Source organism: Taurulus bubalis, assembly GCF_910589615.1.
Source record: "Taurulus bubalis genome assembly, chromosome: 15".
NCBI lineage: Eukaryota > Metazoa > Chordata > Actinopteri > Perciformes > Cottidae > Taurulus > Taurulus bubalis.
In genome coordinates, this window is record NC_136603.1 from 11,975,386 (window position 1) to 11,990,192 (window position 14,807).

Genomic DNA, 14,807 nt, shown 5'->3' on the forward strand with positions numbered 1-14,807 from the left:
ATGTGATCTAACAAAGGTAAAGGGCAACTATTAACTATATGTGTTTATATTGCTTGTAATTGGGATGAAGCAAACATCTGTTGAGTAGTTGAACATTAAATTGTTTGATTGTGTTGAATTAAACCCCCAAAAATGGAGCCGGTCCACCAGACCTACGAACACTGGCTGAATAACAAAAACAAAACACCACACAAGGGTTAAAGAAGATCAAACGTATAAGCCAGCCTCACCCTGAGGCTGGATCTTATTCAGCCAGAGTAACTGGATATACCAGTGAATATCTACAGTTGTAATCATACACAGTGTAGGTCTATTCTGATATCAATGTTCACTTCCAGTGGAAGGAAATTAATGTGCATTTTAAGAGCAACTTGCAGCAGATCTTGTGCATTTTTACAGAAAAGCACAAAGATAATTGTTTATCTACATACCTTTATGAACTACGTAATTCATTGCAGGCCCATGGACTGTTTATGTCAGGCAGCCTAAGAGCACTTGTGGATTGCAGTGCTTCTTAGTTTGACATTAAACGGTTTTGCCGAGATTTTCAAAATAAGACAGTCTTTCAAATAAAAAATACATAACAAGAGCAACGTCAATATAAACAGAAATGCAATGCAATTGCTGGGACATTAAGTGTAAATACGTGATCACAATGGGTGTCGTTGTTGTTTCGTTTTATATGTCAGAGCGCAGTGAAACATCCAAAAAGAGGCGTCTCTCTGGCTGCGCACTTCCGGTCGCCAAACAGGACGTCATCTCTGTTCGAGCATAAAAACAACCAAGTGGGCGTTCGAAGAGTTTAGTGTGGTGCTTTCTTTGCGTTTACTCCGGAAAGTTTCAAAAAATGGTGCAACAAATCTCCAAATCTGGTGCGAGGGATACTCCTCTGCTCAAAGCTGGTCATCCTCCCGCAGGTAAGCCGCTGTCCGCGTGACTTTGTGGTGTGGCGTTGTTTTTTTAAATTTATTATTTATTAAAGCCAGACACGTTGTTGTTGTTTTGCACGGCTCGAGTCTCAACCCAAACCGAGAGAGCAGATCGAGACGTTAAGTAACTTAGTTTATCTGTGTGTTTTAATGCTGTTGTGATGCACAGGTTGCTGCAATCCCATCGTGTAATTCGCTGATTTCTGTTATAATGCTCATTGCATCCATCGGGCTACTTTTGTGCGCACGCTCTTTCTTTTGTACGCAGGCCTCCGCTGAAAGTAACACGGTGTCTTCATCGGCTGAATCTTCATACAGGCTCAAGGGAGTTCATGCAAATTCCTGCCATGCAAACCGACTGTTATTAGAAGCAATTTGACAATCGGAGAAATTCTCTTTTTAAAAAAAAAAAAAAAAAAATGTTGTATTGTTTTTGTAGACCGCCAATACCTTTTTTACTTTGAATTAAGTGAGCGTTGCACGATTCATGGAGAACTGCTTTAACTTTTAACTCACGTTGTGTCGAATAGATGTTGCATTAGTTATTTTGTTAAAATTAAGTAATGTTTTTTTGTGTGACGCCCCCCCCCCCCTTCCCAGCTTGGCTTTCGTGAGGGCGTGGCTTTTAAATCGTCAAATCAAAGAGGGATTTTTATTTTAGTTTCAGTGATTACGCCTAAAGAGGTTAATTTAAAAAGTGGAACAAATCTGAAAAAACAACTAATCAATTGATTCTTGGAACGCAGGTTGGAAATACTGTTTAAGATGTAGGCCACTTACTCAACTTGGACTCCAGTTATTGTCGAATAATGACCTGGCTGCGACCATATTTTGACCATCTGTAAAGCATTTACATTTCTAGTATGAAGATTGTTTTGTAGAGGATTTAGCTTGTTCATGTTTACAGGAAGGGGTGGGGTGGGGTCCCCTGCATGCAATCCTCTTTCAAATCTGCCAAACACAGGAGCTGCAGCCCAGATACCCGCTCCAGATAACCCACATTTAACCCATTTTCTTCTCTGGGTCAATAGTGAAGGCTGGAGGTAAACGGGTTGCCAAGAAAAGCTTTGACGAGAGTGGCACCCATGGGACTCCAGAGAAGGAGACCAAGAGGGCTGATAAACAAAGGTTTGTCGGAAGTCTTCATCTTTAAAATATAATGCACCGTGTAAACTAAAAGGGCATAAAAATAGATATTGCCTCGCACCATAAAATGTTAACATGTTTAGTGTTTTGATCTAGTAGACGACTGAAATTGGCTTTAAGTTGAGTTAAACTATTTGATTGTCATTTTGCAGCAGGTCCCTCACCACCTCCAACAGGATGCAACAAGTTAGTATTCTTCTGGCAGGAACTCTTGACAAGGTAAAGAAGAAATGCATGTTATTAAATGCCATTTGCAAATTGGAATAGTCGCAGTGCCTCTCATGCCAGTGTGTGATAAACTCCTGCCTGTTTGCAGCTGAGCCATGACGTTCCAGAGACTCCAGTGAGCGTGAGGCACAGCAAGATTCGCCCTGATATGGGGAAGCTCCGCTCCCCGCGGGCCTTTTCCATCCAGCAGCCCAGGAAGTTTTGAACATGTGTTTAAGAATATCCCAAAGGGAACCATGTTGAGTCAACCGTGACAGACAAACGTGAAGTGTTAGACACGCGAGGGGACTGACAGGTTGTCGTTAACGTGTCAGTGTTTATGGAGGGAGAGCTTTCGTTGAGCTCTGTGTTTACTTTCTAGGCTCTGCTTGTTTGTGAGAATACTTTAAACCAGCATTGAATGAGTCTTTTCTAGTGTTCCAAGATGAATGCTGTAGCTATATTTTCCCAGCTGATGAAAACCAGATGGTGTTTGGGTATGTTTAATGTGAGGGTTGACGGTTGTTAAGTGAGGTTTTTTGAAACTGCTTTTTTTTCCAGTGAAATATTCACAATGTATTACTTGGCTCTTATTAGATTTGATATTTTTAAAAAAAGTTGAATAAATTGCATGGCCTTACTATATTGCAGATCTCGTTCTTTCTCAATGTGTATTTTGCAGTAAGATACAATGACCACTAGATGGAGGCAGATCACCATTTATAACAAATCAGGATCTTTGTGAACTTCAAAAATCAAACGTCAAGCATTTAGTCCCTTTTTTATACATTCTCCTGTGCATTGAAACAGCCGGTGTAACAAGTGGCTCCAATGACTAAATCCTGACTATCGTGGTGATCCAAATTAACTGCCCAAATTATTCTGTTACCAAAGGAGCCATTTTAGTATCGCGCTTTTATTAAGGTTTCCGTTTAATGGTCTGACTAGAATAACTCTTTGGGAACTTCCCATAAAGGCTAGCTAGGTCGTGTCAGTCAACAAGAGCCACAGAAACTGCTCAGGTTTGCTTGAGGGCAAATGACTAACAAAATATTGCATCTGCAAGAGAAGCCAACAGTTGAGTAAGACGATACGAATCCATGCTGGTTTAGATTTAAAAGTAAAGTTGTATCCTACAGGTCTCGTATTTCTGTCACAGTTGTACCAAAACACAAGAGACTTGTAAATTAGGTAGGCAAGGGGATCTAGAGGAGTTGGATAGCCAACTTTATCATACATGTCTCAGCCCACTTGCATTACAAGTTTCACATACTTGTTTCTGTCACTGACGGATGGTAAGAGATGCTGAAAGAAGCCAAAACTACACATTAAAGGATGAAATGCTGTAAAGCTTGGGTTTTTTTTCAAACCGTTAGGCTGAGTAGTTATTTATTCTCCATCAGCAGGAATAAATTCATGATTTTTAATTTGTCATGCTTTTGAAATTGTCCTTCCTACGTGGGATTATAGACAGAATTGACTTAGTTTATTTAGTCCAAGTATATCGCATGTGGTATACATGCAATATACTTGGACTAAAGTAAAGTAAATTCTGTGAATGGAATATAAATAATCTTAAGAGAAGAAACATATATATATAAGACTCAAATACTAAACTATTTTCTATTACCTGCAATATCTTTATTAGGCCTTTTTTTTTCACAGATATTTTGACATGTCATGGCTCCTTACTGTGTCCCAGTAAATCATGACAATGTTGCAGGGATCCAGCATACACAACAGGAGCCCGACTAGAATTCAGCCTTCTTCAATACAACATATTTCTCACATATACAGTAAGGGCCAATATATTTTTAAAAGCCCTCATTACAACACTATGCATTGGGGAAATACCGCATGTTGCGCCTGCAGAGACAATTCTCTCCTAAAGGCAGATTGCATTTTACATAATATTCTGCGCCACTCCAAGTTTGATTAAGCCATCCTGATGTATAGCTTTAGGGTTGTGTTGCCCATTTTCTTTAAACATCTGAAAAACAATCTTTTGTGAAACCAGTATTTTGATTTATTTAAAAAATGTATGCTCTCTCTCTCTCTCTCTTTATTTTCATAAATAAAGTGTGCATGTACTCCATAATGTCCTGTGTGGAACTTTTTATTTGACAGGAAGTATAACCTACCTGACCGTCGGGCCTGAACACTGTCTTTTAGAAACGCTACACCCCGACGCTACAGAATGTGCCTTTGTGTCCAAGTTATCAGTTTCAATAAAAGCCCTGCAAGTGTGGAAATACCATAGCTTCTCTAATCCTAATCCCCAAACAGGTTGAGTGTGAGCATGCAAGTGTGTTTGCCCCTGCTCTTGTGTCATGTTGTCCATTTGTTCACTCACAACCTTTTTGTTTGCACCAGAAAGCCCACAAACAATATCTGCTCGTTTGTTCTCCAACAAAGTACTCAACGATAGCCTTGCAAACACTACGTGCCAACCTTAAAGTCCCTGTGATGCTCATGCTGTTCACACATGCCTTTGGTGCCATCTGTGTGTGTAGAGTTCAGAGACCTCTTCAGCGCTGTTTGAGGAGTGGAGCAGTTGGTGGTCTTCTGACTTGCAGACATGCAGCATTTCACTGCCAGTGTCTGTCCATTCCCTGCCATGTGGAGAGCCTCGCTGACCCTGTGACGCCCACGACACTGCTGAGAAAACACTGTCCACCCAATGTATAACACCGCCTCACACAGAGGGGTGGGGATGACTGAGAAGATGTGGTTTGCACTCCCAAAATATGTTCCTATCATCAGAGTACACTTTTAGTAAAGTATGCAGGTCATAATTGTGTCTTTTTTAGTAAAGTATGCAGGTCATAATTGTGTCTTTTTAGTAAAGTATGCAGGTCATAATTGTGTCTTTTGTCAATTGTAATTCTGCAATATAAGGCATTCGCCTTATATTGCAGAATTACAATTAACAAAAGACACAATTAAGGCATTAAACTTCTTTGGTTAGACAAATGTGTGCACATGAAACCAGCTGCATAAAATATTGTCACCTCATGAGGTCACCATAGACTAAGGTGTGCTGTGAGCGTCACTTGATGAACACAGGGTGAGTCAGAAAGCCTTTGCAGTTAATTGTATTCCACAGAGTAAGCATTTATTTGCACTTTTGAAGCTTTAGGTTAATTATATACTGTTTTGTATATACCTGCATGTCTCTACATATAAATTACATTTGAATTAAGATGATGCTGATATGACGCCACCAATAGACGCCGATTCAGGAGTACACAAAGCTACTGAGAGACATTCTCCAGCCACTGTCACAAACCAAAGCCAATTAGGCCACATTTACATAAAAGCTTTGACTCATGTTTCAACCCATCCTCACCTAATGTGCATCAACAAGGATAAAGTTACATAGTATACACAAATAATTATTAGCAATAAAATGTATTAATAGTAAAAGTGCTTGTTGTAAAAACTGTGATAAATCTTTGATGCAAAGCAGCATTTTAATGGTGTACCCATTCAGGTGGTGCAATGTAGCAATGCATCAGGTTTATGAGCTTCTTTAAATCTTGTGTGTAAAATCTTAGTCTGCAGAGTAACAACTAATGATAAAATAAGATTAATATATGGAGTGGAAGTTATGACATAATACATAAAATATTTTGATCTGAAAAAGAAAAAAAATTCTTCGAGGCCAAGATTACGTCTTTAAATGTATTACATTGCCCCAAAATGAAAGAAAAAAACTGCAATTGTTCTCAAATATAGCAAAAATAAGAAAAAAAACAGCAAATCCTGCCTCTTCAGAAGCTGGAATCAAAAGTGTTTGCCAATTTTGCTTGATAGGTGACTTACACAATTACACCAATTATCAAAATTCTTCTTCATAAATTCTAAAGTTATTAATAATCTCCCCTCTGACATGAAGCCTACTGGTGCACAAGTATTAAGTTGTACAAAATGGAAAAAGGCTAAACACATGTTGCTTTACCTCTGCACTCAGGTAGTTTTCAACATCAATGTTAATCTATCTCACCAAAAGTGAGGACCGGATATTTAATATGATGGTAAACAGAAAGTGTATCCTAATGGTAGCTTGTAACTGTAAAGCTAACATGTAGGCTCAGTATGTTTACATTTGACTGAAGATTTTTTTCCACTTATATCAGTATCACACAGTTTTATAGTCATGATTTCCTAATGATTTTCTAGTTTCCTGGAAAAACAACAACTATGTAATCTGGTATTTTGAATTGTGTTGAGATAATGAGCAGGGTAAAGCTTTATTTCAATCATCACAATGAGCAGCAATTTGAACAAATAAGAATGGACAAAACTATTTTAGGGACTATTTTTTGAGGACTTCGGTGTTTCTGACTATATCCCTACACCATGCCCCTGATTACCACCCTTTAAATTGTAAGCATGCAGTTTACAGTTATCCTAATACATATATCTTGCATCTAGCATCCTGTCGTGTCCATGAGGCATGCACAGACACATGAGGAGGAAGAGGAAAAGAGGAGGAGGAGGAGGAGGAGGAAGGAGGGGGCAGTTCGTCTCGGCTCCCTGGCCTCTGTTCATGTGCCTCCCTCACCGATGACCTCATCCGCGGAGGAGGAGCCCAGCGTCCCGTAGCCTACCTTGGTGGATCCAGTGGGAACCGAGTTCGTGTGGAGATACGCTGGAAGACCGGGAAAACTTTTTGGGGGGTACTTTAATATCCATGACATTTATCAGGTAAGACTCTAAAAACAAAATACATTCTCAAGTTGTCGTCAGAGTTGTCCTGGAGGTGTCGGTTCACCGGTTCAGTAAAAGTAGCGCCACAGAGAGTTGTTCCAGTTAGAGAGTTTTGGTGGCATTTCTTTCCCTGGGAGGAATGTCGAGACATGCCCACTGAGATCCACCGGGCATGACAGCAGCGTGTTTTATTTTCCCGATATTCCGGGTTATTGTAGCCTCTGTGGCGGACTTATTTTACGTGTCGCCGACGTGACTGACGTTAAATGTGCCCGTTACTGGAGCTCCGTCGCAGTGTTAACGTGAATCAAATGTAGCACGCGCAGGTAGCGTTAACGTTTCCGTTCGGTTTGGTGCGACGTGATGCCGACTGGACACACACGTCACACTCTAACTCACTCAAACAAAGTTTTTTCAAACAAGTTGATCTTTGAGGTTTCACTTTTATTTTTGGTGCATAGTTTCCTAGTATTTAAAAGAAAAAAAACTTTTTGAATAGTTTTGTAATCCATAGATTAGTCGATTAATCGATTATATTGGCACCAGGTTTAATAATGATGAATTAGAAAAGTAACAAATAGCTACAGATATGACATCAGTATAGTTGAGTGATAGTAACTAGCTAATAGTTATAACACTTCCTGTGACATGGGGCTGCAATTATTACTCTATTGATCATTAATTGTCAGTTGAAAATGCCTCTCACTATTTGTGTAAAATGTCAGCCTGGCTCTGCAGATAAAAAAAAATACAGATTTAACAATTCATGGGTGATTTGATTATTTCATGCTTTTTGCTGGTCACTGTATGTGGTAACCTTTCTAAAGACGAACAGATATCCAAGAACATTTGAAGATAGATAATACGTATTGCGGATTAACTTCATGCTCGGTAGGATGCAGATGTTTAACAAAAAAGTTAATTACTTTTCTTATAACTGTGTGGTCTTGTTTGATGCCAATGTTGGTCTGTATTTTGTGATTGGATGTAGTGGTTTTCAAACCAGGACCCAACCCAGATATATTAGTAGGTTTAAGGCTACAGGACTGTAATTTTGTCTGCCCACATAGATTGAGTCATTGAAGTTTGACCACTGGTTCTATAGGACTTTTGCTGTTTTCAGCGTATTCTTCAATGGAGGAATCTCCTTGTAATTCAGCCAGGTGCTTTGAAAAGTTCTATTTTCCCTTTCAGAGAAATTGCTTGTAAATGTCAAGATGCAGTTTTGATCTTTGAGAGTACATGAAGTCATCGATTCAGTGTTCTCTCTGAACAAGTGATATAAAGCCTTCATAACGTCTTGCCGTTCTTCCTGCCATAACATTAGCTATTTCCTGAGCTGAGTTACTTTTCTCAATCTAGCTTCGAGGGCAACTCCACTCTACATACAGCGTTGATTTTCAATTTTACGCTCAACAGGTGCAGCAGGCGTTGCTGCTGACAATCCCTCTAACCTCCAGTTAACCTGAAGACAATCGGTATTAACTTTCCAACATAATTTCAGGCAATTTTACGCTGATTGTAGAACCATTACAATGGATTTGCATGCCTCCATTCCAAGGCTAGAGCTACCACAATTGTCTTCCAACTGCAGGGTTATGAGATGTTTGCACTACAGAGCACTCATCTTATTGAAAGTGCCACAAGAGTCTGCCTCCCAGTTACTACAGAGCCTGGTTCCCATGGTCCCCAGCCAGTTGGCCAGTAACAGATGCTGGCATCAGAGTCGCATTGTTATGGCTGTGGAGGGAAAGTTATTGGAGCCAGTGACCCGACATACAGCACATACTGAGTTGTTGTTGATGATGATCATGATGAGTTTGTACTTTTGAAAAGAGCTAGTCATTGCAGAAGCACAGGAAACAGGAAAGCCAGATCTTTAGAGTTTAGTTTGGTTCAGGACCCCTAATGTCAGCATACTGTTTAGCCAAGATATATATATATATTTTTTATGGATCCTGAATGTTGTGATGTGGACTTCTGTAGATTTGGGATTTCTATTCTCTTGATATTAACTAAACCTGACCACAAATACAAGCTGCAACATATGCCCTAACACATGGATGCTTTCAAACCTTCCTTGTATTGTACTGTTTAACTGACCTACTGTTGGTTTGGTTTGGTTTGGTAGGCTCTGGTTTGAAAGCTAAAGTACGATTATCCATCTACTTATCACAAGAGCTCTCAAGGAAGCGGTCTCCTATGTGTACTGTAAATGTCAGTTATGTATCATGACCAAGACGTGTTCAAATATCAAAACTATTGAGGTGGTTTTCGGGCATGCTGTAAAATAACTGTGTAGTACCAGAAGAGGAAAGTAGCTGTTACCCCCTGAGCTACTGAAACTGAAGCAGTATGTGTTTATTGCCATGCTGTGGGTGCGACACAATCTCCAGCAATGAGGTAGCTGAGGAGCCATAAAAGCCTAACATGACTAACACTGCATTTTCTACTTACTCTTTATTGGCCTTCTAAAAGAAGACTCATGTCACAGACATAATATATAAGCCTTAAGTTCTAAAATGCCTACATATTTACCAGGCAAATACATTATCTTGTATCCTTAGTGCTGGGGTGAAGGATCATACACAGGCCTACTGGCAAAGTGGTATTGTGTAATTGAATTAGCTCAAGTTTCCTGAAGGCTCATGGCACGTTTTGTTTAATTTCCCCTCAGGTCATCTATTAAAATATTACAGAATGACAGTCATACATATTGAGTTGCCTTTGTGTGCCAGTGATAGTGTTGGCACGTGTCCAAGTATGACTAACTCTGCTAAATTGTATACCAATGCTGAATTTATCATAACATAACTTGATGTCTAGAGTTGAAAGTCCATGTACGCAGGCGTGTATGTGTTTTTTAAGGTCTATCCACGAGCATAAGTGCGCTCATGCTTGCATGCGTGTATCTAAAGCACGTGTGTGTGTTTGGAAGTGCTTCTTAGTAACAGCTGTTACTGATTTACATCTTTGTCAAGCTTTTTTGAAAAAGACAGACATACAGACAGAGAGAGAGGTAGAGATGCAGAGTGCCTCGAGCATGCCAAAGTGTGAAATTCCGTATTTGTGACGAGGCACTTGCAAAGAATGAATTTTGTGAACCATTTATTGACTTTGGCAAAATGATAAAGCATCATTTTCTTTCCAGTGATGATTTTCATGATTATTTTAGCTTTGACAGCTCGTGCAGCTCTAGCAGCTACCGTAAAGGTCATTTTCTTTCACAGCAAGAAGAAAATAAACCACCTGGACAGATTTGCTGAATTCTGTGTATCGAGATTTTGATTCTGCTTTCAGTTTCAATAAGATACGAATAAACACTACATTTAGGTGGGGCACCCTAAGCACTGGACCCTCATAGACTTAAATAACATATTTAAGGGAAGACATTGGAACTGTGTGTGTGTGATATATTCTTGTCATAACAATGAATCGGTGAAACTAATCTCATGGAATCAGATGTGTCAATTTGTCTTGGCTATTTCCGTCTGTAAAAGTCACACAAAAGACTGAATTAAAGCTTGTCTCATGTGACAACAGTATCTGTATGTAGTATGTATATTCATGTGCAAAGCTAGGTGTCCTCCCCTATTCAGTGATGGCATACAAACTGATAATCCACCATGCATCCTTCGCTGTTAAATGACAAACTAAATGGTATTATAAGTAGTTCAGTCAGTCTAGATAAAGTGAGGCGGGCTAAGAATAAACCTGCACTCCAAAACTGAAAGTGGGTTTGGTATCTTATCTGCAAAGTGCTTCTTGGTCTGAAGCCCTGTTGAATATACACTGACTGAAATCCTGGCTTAGAGGCATATAGTGTTTCATTTTAAGTAAGTTCATTATACATAACCCTCTGACCTACAAATCTTAGCATATGATAATCTGTCTGTGGTTACAGGCACTTCCTGTAGACTTTAAACACAACTGTTAATGTTTTACCCTTAATCAAACACCAGGCTTCCTTGGAGGCAAATGTTGATTTGAGTGTAAGCAATTGGCTGATGGTACAGGTTTTGTTTATTTCTTACTCCAGATGTTCATTAACACTTAATTGCTATGGCAAATCAAGGATAGTGATACAGTTCAATCTGCAGTGTTCACAGGAGTTAATGGCTGTGGCTCTGATGAGATGATTGTTGTTACTCAGTGTGCAGTTAGTGCTGGCTGATGATTTCAGAGGAGGGGTGGTTGTTGGTGTGATGTAACAAGTGTGTAATTGTTCAAGAGGAAAAGGCAAGGCTCAGAGTGGAGAAACTGGTTTGTGAAAGCTTAGTAGGAAGACCCACTGCACTGTTCACTCATTCATAAATCCATGCTGCACTCTGATCTGTCAAGCTAAATTAATGTAGGTTATTTGTAAGTCTATATAGCTTGCTCAGTTTTTATTTTAATCTGGTTAGGTGGTGCAATGTCCTGTCTTATTCCAACATTTTAGTTTTAGGTTTAGTCAGTTTCCAGCGCCTGGAAACGGTGAATTCAGAGCAATGATTGCTTTCTAAATGCCTTTCTAAATGCCTTGACACTTCTAGAGCAACACTGCTGGTATAAAAATACACCATCACTGCTGAGCCAGCATGGAGGCCTGTGTATGGATTCATTATTCATCATCAGTCATATTAGAAATGATCAAGGACAAGTGGCCTCAGAGGGTGAATCAGTCTTTCCAAAATGACTTTTTTCCCACGGCCATCTAATGAGCAGATCAGACTTGTTACCCTTTTTAATTTCACGCTGAGCCATGTGGCTAGTCCTCTTCAATAACAAACTAGCAGGCTTTGCCCCAAGCTAGATTTTTGAATCAGCCCGTGTGTGTGATATCATGGTACAGTGCAATTTCCTACCAGGCAAAGGTAAATAATCACAGGTCTTTTGAAGTAAATACCGGTCTGTTTTCTCATGATTTAGTTTTTAAGAATTCTTCCCTGAAAATGTTTATATTTTCTAAGACTCAAGCTACATGATCGTGTTTGCAAATACCCCTGGATGTCATGATTATAGTCGAGTTGTGATGCTTTTTATTTTCTTGTTTCTTGTTAATTGCAGAAACTATTTTTATGAACTTAAGAACCTTTTTAGGTTCCATGTATTTCAACTGCAGGTTTGAGGTTTGGTTCCTGGGCCATAGTTCCTGTTGCTCAAAGGTACTGCTTCCTAATGACCCTGCTGGCTCTGGATGGAGTTTGCAATGCTGAATGTTGTGGGAAGGTCAAGCACAGACCAGTATTCATTCTGACTAGTCAGGCTTTTCATGTAAATGGCACGAGTGCTGGTTGGTTTACACATTAGAGTTTGTCAACTGGTTTCCTCTTTGTTTAGACGGTTAGTGTGTGGCATTTGTTTTCAGGTTTTTGTCAGTTTGGCACAGATTATTTGTGCTCCTTGGATCTCTGTTAGCCGTCTCATTATACTTTGAAAACTCAGGAAGTCTTTTTTATTGCTTAAAATTACTGCCATTTGACTTTCAAGGATTTCCTTTACGAGTGAAACAATGATGCTGCACTACTGACTGCCTTCAAAAGTTTGAAATACATATTCTTGTGCAGCTTTGGCCCCTATGATACACAAATATGCTGATTTGGTGATAGATTTTTGCAAGTTAATAGAAAACTACACACATCGATATCCAGAGGATCGGGACATAACCCTGGCATTCAGGTATGCTACACATGCAGTGTGTTTGTAATTATAATGTAGTTACCTAATTTTTCTTAAGTACAGTTGTACTTGTTGGAGAATTTTTTCTACCTCATATTTAAGTGGAAATTACTTCAAAACTTTATGGGTAAAATAAAATGTTACAGAAATGTTTAGCAAGTATGCATGCATGGATGAGTATTTTTAAATGTAAAATGATACAAGCAGGGTGTAGTATTATATTAACAAGTTAAACATTGTCTTCACTCTTGAAGGTCAGACTAGTTACATAAAAATGTCTGTTCTTTTGTTATTTCCCTTCCACTCATGTGAGTGTGAATAACAAACTTTGCTTACAATGGCCGACACTGAGGCTGTGTTGTCCTCCATACCTACTCCCCACACTTCCTTCTTCAAGGGTTTGTCAGCTAACTTCTCATTGTTTATGGACCACTTGAACTCAACGTCCAGGCCGGGGCCTGTTTCCTGCACTCAGTGAATGGACAACAAAATAATAGATAACTATTATATTTAAAAAATATCTGATAACTTTGAGGCCGTGTTTGATAAACTAACTCGAGGGTCCGCCAATAATGAGAATTTCCGTGTTGCTATGACAACAGTGTGGACATCTGAGAGTGATCATTCATGTATAATCTGTTGATCAAGATAGCTGGAAGGACGTTTCAGCTGGCAAGAGATGAACGCATAGGGTAGAAAATAGCTGTTTCCTGCAATCCTGAAAGAGTGGTAAAGTTGATCAAAGCTTAAAGGTGCCACCCAATGAAGGACAAAGCAGGTTTTAACCCACAAACAACCAATGTATGTGTAATGCTTCCCTGCCACAGGCAGTGGGGGTCAAACAATCCTCTTTCCGTTCTATATATAGCTTCGCAGATGACTGGTATAGCTACATGACCCCATTAAACACATGTCACATCAGCATTGTTCAGGTGAGGATCTTTTCTTCCTCACAACCTGTATGGATTTGAACTCCATCAAGTCAGGAATGACCTGAAAAACATACATGTTGATAACCTGAGGCACCCTCAACCTCCCTGGTTTCCAATTTCTCTTCTGTGAAAGGAAACCGTCTCTTCATTGTACAAGAGGCTCGAGTCCTTTTTATTGTTGCCTTGAGCCGTTTCAAGGTAAAAGGTCCACATGTGAAGGTCATCGAGCTGACATATGCCTGGTTAAAAATGCCAGCCATGGAGAAGCGTCCTTAATCATACATGTTACTGTCCAAGTACACTGATAAGGTCTGCTGTGTCTTCCTTCAGTTGCTTGGGGCTTTTTGAAGCCTGTTGAAGACTTTTGATTGCTAGGTTGTTGGTCTCTTGGCATTCTACTGTGCTGCTTCTTCTTGCATTTGGTGTGTCTTGCACAGAACAGATATGAAGAGTGTATTTTGTCCTTTCAGCCTGTGTGACTTTCACAGCTCTGTTTTAATATTGAGAGGCCCCTTCTAAGAGGCCATGCTTTGAGGCTGATATCCAAATACAGCTTAAAAGCACTGGGATGGACCTGACTTTGAGGGCTCGAGGAATCTCGAGGAATTTGCAAAGTGCTTTAAAAAATAATCTGGTTTCATTTGTTCAAAGAGCCAGTAACGTATTACTGATTATACAGTTTCCCTAACTTGGTTTACTTCAGAGAAAAAACGTTGTGTTTGCACCTCTACCAGACATTATTGGAATCAGTACAATGATAACATCATCTTGATTCCTGACCATCTGTGGCTATTGCAACCTAGTGTCATAGTTGTCTGTTCAGTTAGCAAGAATGTGTCAATGTCTTGTGGGGAAAAGTATTCAGACTGTTGTAGTATGTAGCACTGGGTCTATGTTGTGGCTCCGGGAACCAAAAGACTATTGGTACAATACATGTTGTGATCACTATGTCATTGTTAAATGAGTATTATTGACGACACTGTCATCCGACATGTAATTTGGCTTTCCTTAGAGTAATGTTCAGTTCTTAATTCCCCACACGCTGGATTAAAATGTCTAATGGAAGCACACCTCAGGATACAAAGTGATGAGTGTGAGTGCTGGCGGATGAGGTGTTGTCTCATTCTCACAGTTGGTCCTGACTGTGTGTGTCCGGTGGCTGTGATGTGGGGGGTGGAAGGAATTTGTCATGTTGGCTTTTGATGTTTCAGGAGGGCGT

The 14,807-nt window shown here is 39.7% G+C and overlaps 1 protein-coding gene across 1 annotated transcript; it reads left to right on the forward strand.

Moving 5' to 3' along the window:
- Positions 1–780: 780 nt before the first annotated feature.
- On the forward strand, positions 781–2,922 carry dap1b (death associated protein 1b). Its single transcript, XM_079231064.1, has 4 exons — positions 781–917; positions 1,961–2,057; positions 2,228–2,294; positions 2,392–2,922. The coding sequence occupies exons 1-4, from the start codon at positions 848–850 to the stop codon at positions 2,506–2,508; spliced, it is 351 nt and encodes a 116-aa protein (XP_079087190.1). The 5' UTR covers positions 781–847; the 3' UTR covers positions 2,509–2,922.
- Positions 2,923–14,807: the final 11,885 nt, after the last annotated feature.

What these genes read in the sequence shown, in the direction of transcription:
- dap1b (XM_079231064.1), top strand. Translation starts at nt 848, where the DNA reads ATGGTGCAACAAATCTCCAAATCTGGTGCGAGGGATACTCCTCTGCTC. An exon ending in AGCTGGTCATCCTCCCGCAG is followed by an intron (nt 918 to 1,960) that starts GTAAGCCGCTGT and finishes CTGGGTCAATAG; the next exon opens with TGAAGGCTGGAGGTAAACGG. An exon ending in TGGCAGGAACTCTTGACAAG is followed by an intron (nt 2,295 to 2,391) that starts GTAAAGAAGAAA and finishes GCCTGTTTGCAG; the next exon opens with CTGAGCCATGACGTTCCAGA.